This window comes from Neltuma alba, unplaced genomic scaffold (genome assembly GCF_004799145.2).
Source record: "Neltuma alba isolate B1F8T4 unplaced genomic scaffold, ASM479914v2 tig00008388_pilon, whole genome shotgun sequence".
In the NCBI taxonomy this organism is placed as follows: Eukaryota; Viridiplantae; Streptophyta; class Magnoliopsida; order Fabales; family Fabaceae; genus Neltuma; species Neltuma alba.
Window position 1 is genome coordinate 46,383 of NW_021635002.1, and position 7,572 is coordinate 53,954.

The window sequence follows — 7,572 nt, forward strand, 5'->3', positions numbered from 1 at the left end:
TTATTTCTGGTTCCTCTGTGACCTCGGCGGGACAGAGAAGCTATTCGTCTCTGCAAACACGAGCTCTTCTTATTCTCCTTCCTCGTCTCTTACTGCTTGATTAATTTACTCATCTTTCTTTTTTTTCTCAAGGTATTCTTGAATGATCTTTTATCGTGCCAAAAGTTTTTTTTTTTTTTCCCGAAGAAAGAAAAAGGTTAATGTTGGTGTTTTCTTTTTATGTTTACATCTCTTTCGTTCTGCAATTTCCCGAGGAGGCAGCGCATCATCAAAACTCAGCTCATTCATCTATTTTTTCTCGTTTTATTGGACGATCGATTTGTCTGATATTTTATCACTTTCCCGTTTGTTTTTATTCTTTTGAGCTACCCCAAAGCCATTTATTTGTCTTTTTTAATCTTTGAAGTTTGAATTTTATTTGACAAAATGACGAGTATGATACTATCTGATTTAGATACATGGTTTCTTTATGATGCTTTGCGCGTGCATTTAAATTCGCAAACAAGTTTAAGATGACCACTAAACCGGATTTTTGCTTAATTATTTGCTGTGATTTAGATCCTTTGCACGTGTAGCTTGCGATTGTCGAACAGTTGATCAATGCAGGCGTACTTATGTCTTCTAGTTATCCTTTTTTTTGGTTCCTGTTACTCTATTTTTCCGCCGACTGTAAGAAAAGTTTTCCTGCTGGCCGATATGTAATTTATTGAGTTGGCATGTTTATGCCTTTTAATACTCCTTTTCTTTTGGTTGCTGTCATTTTCCCCCCCTAATAACCTCAGCTCTGAAGTGGTTGCAAGAACTGTCCATGCATATAACTTCGGAATATTGGCCTTGAATTACTGATACTAAAAGGAAAATTTCCCCCTTGTCCAATGCGTAATTTACTGAGCTATTAGTTTGCCGAGATGATATGTGTGAAATAAAGGCCTTTTCTTCTTCCCTTGAGGAGGAGGGTGGGAAAATTGAATTGAATCGAATCCCTCCCCCGTTTCTGGCTTTAAATCTTGGACAATATTCACTGTATGTAGAGCATTAGTAGAACTTGTTGAAGAATTATTGTTTCTCACTTTCTCTTGTTAATTTTAAGGTGAATAACAAGACTTAAAATAACTATCTTGTGACATCTCTGTATGTGCTTTCAGATGGGAGTTCAACAGCATATGAATCATTCCGAAGACACTGAGTCTACTATGAATGATCACCATGGTAGTTTTTCAAGCCAAGGCAATCTTGCTAGTGGGTTTCTTAGCCAACCAAGTGTAAATACTGAAAGCAGTGAAGTTAACAAACCTGATGACTGTTCATGCCCGAAAAGTAATACCTCTTATATCTATAGGCAAGATGTCGTGAAGAATAATTCCAACGGTATGATTGGGATTGTGACAGAAGTTGCTGGTGATTCAGATTCAGATAGCAGCATTACTGATGATGATGAGGACGATGAGGATGATGAGGGTGATGCTGACAATGAGGATAACATTGATGAAGGCAATAGTGACACCAATAATAATGCCAGTGGAGATTTGGATAGGACTGAGGGGAATTCTAAGACTATTCCACTTTTGGCTGACCAGTTACGGGTACTGTGGATGGATGAATCTGAATCCACCCAAAATATTAGTGACGTAAAAGTTGTTGATCGAGGATTTTTACATGGGGATTTTGTTGCCGCTGCTTCAGACCCTACTGGGCAAGTGGGTGTAGTCTTTGATGTGAATATGTCTGTTGATTTGCTGGCTCCTGATGGATCTACAATAAAAGATGTTTCAACGAAAGACTTGAAACGTATTAGAGATTTTACTGTTGGTGACCATGTGGTGCTGGGGCCCTGGCTGGGAAGAATTGATGATGTTTTAGATAATGTGACAGTCTTATTTGATGATGGTTCTGTGTGTAAAGTCACCAAAGCAGATCCATTGCAACTTAAGCCAATTTCTAAGAATATTCTTGAAGACGGACATTTCCCTTATTATCCTGGGCAACGTGTAAGGGCTAGCTCTTCATCAGTTTTCAAGAATTCAAGATGGTTATCTGGCTTGTGGAAAGCTAATAGGCTGGAAGGAACTGTCACCAAGGTTACAGTAGGATCAGTGTTTGTTTATTGGATAGCATCTGCAGGTTATGGACCGGATTCTTCAACTGCCCCAGCTGAAGAACAGAGTCCAAAAAACTTAAAATTGTTGTCTTGTTTTGCTCATGCGAATTGGCAATTGGGTGACTGGTGTCTCTTACCCTCATCGGCACTGTCATCCACAATTTCTTCGGAGAAAGGCATATCCAAATCAGAACCTCATGATTCGGTCAACAGTGAAATAGATTCTAACCAGACAGGAAGTGGATGTGATTCAGAAGAACCTGCAGTTGAGGAATGTAGTGGAAGTAGGGATGCCATGGACATTGATCCAGTGAATGCCTTGGAAGGGAATGAATTGAATGATGGAAATGTCAGAAGTAATTGTTCACGGGATTCTAGCTCACATTGCAGTTCTATCTCAGTGCCAAAAGATCATGCTCATGAAGCATGGCCTTTGCACCGCAAGAAGATAAGAAAAGTTGTGATCAGGAAAGACAAAAGGGCCCGGAAGAAAGAAGAGAATTTTGAAAAAGCTCTTTTGATTGTTAACACAAGAACAACAGTGGATGTTGCATGGCAGGATGGAACAATACAGCATGGGCTACATTCAATAAGTTTGATTCCTATAGATAATCCAGGTGACCATGAATTTGTTGCAGAACAATATGTGGTGGAGAAGATCTCTGATGGTGATGGTGAAGGTAATTGTCAAATTAGGCGTGTTGGTGTTGTTAAAAGTGTTAACGCCAAAGAGCGGACAGCCTGTGTGAGGTGGTTAAAACCAGTTGTTAGAGCAGAAGACCCTAAAGAGTTTGAGAAGGAGGAAGTTGTCAGTGTATATGAGCTAGAGGGCCATCCTGACTATGATTACTGCTATGGGGATGTGGTTGTTCGGCTGTTACCTGTGTCTATCTCCTCTGATACTGGTGCTGGAGAGGCTGCTGAGATATCAAAGCATAAAAATGAGGAAAATGGAGCTAAAAGGGGAATGAAATACAGAATAGATGGCAATAAAGTGGAAAATGCCTCTGGTGGTGAGACTTATGTGGAGTTTTCAGACCTCTCTTGGGTTGGAAATATTACTGGCCTAAAGAGTGGTGATATTGAAGTTACCTGGGCTGATGGGATGGTATCAACGGTATGTTTGTCATATAATTTCTACCACTTGTTTCATCTGTATTTTCCTGTTTAGATAAAAATGAATGCTGCATTTAGTCATTTACTAGGTTTTTGCTGTTATGGTACTACTGCAATGCTTTACTCATCTTCTTCAATTTTGGATGATGAGGATCTGAAGAATTATTTTAATTATTTGAAATTTGATACCGAGTTGAATCTGCTAAAATTTGCACGACTTCAACATAATCAGGCCTTGGTTGGACCAAAATGGTATTCTGTGCTTCTTGGTAATGTAAGAACTTTATGCTAATATCTATAATCAGAGAACTGGTCCTTCATGGCGATATGAAAAGGTGTAGGGAAGCTCTGTGAAAGTTGAAATTACATTAAAAATTTATTTTGGGATGTGATCATGTGAGTAGGCTTGCAAAATCAGGAAAATTCGTCTAGGATATGAATCTGTGTGAATCGAATCTGAAGGTTGTGTGATGCAAAAGTTGAAAGGAATGCTGGAGGAATAGAGTAGAAAGGAATCTGCATGCCTTGGTTATTTTGCACTATAGCTAAAGGAATCTTTAGAGCTTTGACTGCTCGGAATTCTTTAGTTAGATGGGGTGCAGAAACTTGAGGATTGAATAACCTAAATTTTGGGGCCCTAGATTATTAATCAATGGGCATAAAGAACCAAATATGACCAAAGATGTCCAAGTCTAAATACCGAGTAGAGAATACAAAAAGAATATCCAAACAACCCTGCTAACCATGGACTCCATGAAGTTAGTCAGATTCTTCAATTGTAAGCCAGATAACAATTTATAAATTTTTTTTGCATGTTAAAATTAGCCCCAGAAGCTTGAGTGAACCAGAATAGTAAATATCATTGATCTCTAAGCAAATGGTGTCTAGGTTTATTGTCTGTATCGCCAAGACAAAAATGGGATGAATCAGACCTCTGGGATCTTACTAGTGTTTCAGAGTCATGATAAGGGAACCAAGGGTGTGTTTCTTTCTAGGTAATTTTTGTGAGTTGAAAGGTTATGGACCACTTAAATTGTATTTCAATGATATTTTGTCTGGTTTTTATCTGAAGTTGGCAAATTCATAGCAGGTTTGAAATCATATAATGGAGTAGAGGTGTTGAAAATCAGTGCCAAAATGTTCTTTCCTTCTATATGAGGTTGCTGCAGGCTTTTGAATATTTACTTGGAATGGTCTTTGCCTTTTGCATAATATACTGCATTTTGAGTTTTGGGATCTTTCGAGTTCATTTTGAAATAATGCATTAATCAGAGGATTTGGTTTTCTTGTATATTTTGGGCCTCAGAGGCAACGTGAGAGAGAGAGTAGGCTTCATATGCCTAAAATTTTTAATTTTGTAGATATGCTATGGTGTCTGGTGATATGACTTGCCCTTTTATCAATTAATTATTAGTTTTATTTGTAGGTTGGACCCCAAGCAATCTATGTTGTTGGTCGAGATGATGATGATGAATCAATTGCTGCTGGGAGTGACTTAAGTGATGCTGCAAGCTGGGAAACTGTCGATGATGATGATGAGAAGGAAGGCCCTCAGGATTCCAAAGGGTATGTTCATGTCCTAGCATTGCTGAGTTTCCGTCAGTAGATATGTCGTTTCTTTCTCTTGGGAAACCTATGGAAATATAAAGCTCGTCTTGAAATATTTGGTGCTTTGAAAAATCATGCTTTTCAGTTTTTTCTCCCTTCCTTTGTATAGATATCTATGGCAGTCTACAGTAGTGCTTGTAAAATTAATCATATCAGAAAGAAATTCTTGTTTACTTATATCAAGAGGATGTCTTCTGGTCAGCTCCTTGGGTGAATACAATGTATTGGGGTTGATGTTATATTTATCAACTACTTCTTAATCAGAGCAGTAGATGTTGATCAAAGTTATGAAGCTCATTTTTTAATTTTACAAGATGATGGGGTGCAGGATATTGAGAGGGAAAATTCAAGTAGTGATGTATCTGAGGAAGAAGAGAGTGGAGAGAATGACTTTGGGGCTGCTGGAGCACTTTCTGTTCCCCTAGCTGCTTTCCGATTTGTTACTAGACTTGCCACTGGAATATTCTCAAGGGGCCAAAGAAATGGAGAATCAGTTCACTTGCAATCAAAACGAGAAAGTGAACTTCCTTCAGAGGAAATTACAAAAGCTTCTGAGGCAATAGAAGTTACTGATGAATCTAGTAGGCAGAAACCTATGATCACTGACAGTGATGATTCAGAAAATAAAAATGACAAAGGCGAGGAAAGTGTTTCTACAGAACGATCTGAGGCTTTATGTGGCTTGAGGACTGAAAATTCTCCTGGAAGTTTTGACGATGACTGCATTTTCAAACGCTTTGATATAACTAGAGATCCTGCAGACCACTATTTTATTGGTGCAAATGGACAGGTATTGCTTTGCTTTATTTCTGATATGTTTATAGCTATAGGACAATAGAGTTAGGATAAGATAAAATGATATAGTAGCTTTCTAGTTTTATAATTTATATTCGTTTCATGAATATTAAGACACACACAGACCAGCTCTTGTGCGGATGAAAATGAATGGTAAAGAGTAATAATTAAATCCCTTTCTTATGACTTGATTGTAATTCTCCCTCTAATTTTTTGTTTCTTTCTTTGGACTGCATTTTCTCCATTATAACATACGAACACCACTACATGATTTTTTTATTCATTTTCAGGTTAAAAGTCGCAAATGGTATAAGAAAGTCCAGCAAGATTGGAGCATACTACAGAATAACCTGCCAGGTGAGTGTTGCTAACTGAAACTAATCAAAATTCGAAGTTTATTGATTTTACATTTCAGCGTGTAAACAACTGAAAAAAAAAAAATTGCCAGATGGAATATATGTACGAGTTTATGAAGATCGAATGGATCTCTTACGAGCAGTTATAGTGGGGGCATTTGGGACCCCTTACCAAGATGGTCTTTTTTTCTTTGATTTTCACCTTCCATCAGAGTATCCTGATGTTCCACCGGTAAGAAATACATATTTTAAAGTCGTAAGTAGTTCTATATATATATATTTTTTAATCATCCAGGATATTTAATTAGAAGTTTCTTATTCAATTTGTTGGATTTTACTAAAATATCATGTGTTTTTTAACAATTTCTTGTATGCTGCAGTCAGCATACTATCATTCTGGTGGTTTGCGAATCAACCCTAATTTATATGAGGAAGGGAAGGTGTGCTTAAGCCTTCTAAATACATGGACGGGCAAAGGAAATGAGGTATGGGATCCAGAATCCTCCAGCATTCTTCAAGTGCTGGTTTCACTGCAAGGGCTTGTGCTCAACTCAAAGCCATACTTCAATGAGGCTGGATATGACAAGCAGATTGGGACAGCTGAAGGAGAGAAAAATTCGTTGTCATACAATGAACATACGTTTTTAGATAACTGCAGGACAATTATGTATCTTATGCGGAGACCCCCCAAGGTAATTATGAATAAGATGTATAAAATACCTTTTTAATATCTCTTAAGCATCCTCAGACCTTGTAGGTTTTGTTCAGTCATTCCTATCATCGTGTTTGGTAGATAAAGGACTATTGTGTTATGCACACTTAGTGCCCTGATTAGGTTGTAATGTGTGCATGATACTAGTCAATAATTCTTATAGCTCCTGGGTATTGCGAAGCAACACATTTACTGGAGAAAATTTTTAGTACGAGCATAAAAATCAAGTAATGTGTGAATGAACAGAATACAAAATGGAGCTGATTTTTTTTTTTTTTAATTATGAGTTACTTTTCAAATTGTTCCGCTCATTGTGGCAATTTGTGATGTCCTAGAATGCAAAATTCCTACTTGATGTGGCGAAAATTTTGTAGCATCTACAATTACCAGACACCCTTTGTGGATTTAATGTGTGTGTCTCTCTGGGCAGTTGGTCCTGTAGTTTCTTTTGATTGTGCCATATAATTTGACTGTTATCGTGCTGATGAAATTTCTAGGACTTCGAAATGCTCATCAAGGAACATTTCAGGAGGCGTGGTCACTATATCCTTAAGGCTTGTGATGCATACATGAAAGGTTGCTTGATTGGTTCTCTGACTAGAGATGCGTCTGCCGGTGACAAGACTGATCAGAATTCAACTTCTCTTGGTTTCAAGCTGGGGTTAGCCAAGATAATGCCAAAGCTTTTCTTGGCACTAAATGAGGTTGGAGCTGATTGTGAGGAATTTAAGCATCTGAAAGAGTCAGCGTGAATTTGAATCATAAAGATATAGTATCTCTTTAATTTCAACACGTCACCCATATTCAAAATATTGAAGAAGGTACTGATAAATGTGAAGGTTCTCTTGTTTCGTCTATGTTTTCATTGATCACGTTGGAGCCTTTTT

At 37.7% G+C, this 7,572-nt stretch overlaps 1 protein-coding gene across 2 annotated transcripts; it reads left to right on the top strand.

The window, feature by feature from the left end:
* On the top strand, window positions 1–7,542 carry LOC114754006 (probable ubiquitin-conjugating enzyme E2 23). Of its 2 annotated transcripts, none has more exons than XM_028942728.1 (8): window positions 1–132; window positions 1,146–3,215; window positions 4,641–4,778; window positions 5,148–5,612; window positions 5,908–5,974; window positions 6,066–6,205; window positions 6,354–6,665; window positions 7,183–7,542. In XM_028942728.1, exons 2-8 carry the CDS (start codon window positions 1,146–1,148, stop codon window positions 7,435–7,437), a joined length of 3,447 nt encoding a protein of 1,148 aa, XP_028798561.1. In that variant the 5' UTR covers window positions 1–132; the 3' UTR covers window positions 7,438–7,542. The 2 variants fall into 2 exon arrangements, with proteins under 2 accessions (XP_028798561.1, XP_028798560.1); XM_028942727.1 differs by lacking the exon at window positions 1–132 and adding an exon at window positions 196–344.
* Window positions 7,543–7,572: the final 30 nt, after the last annotated feature.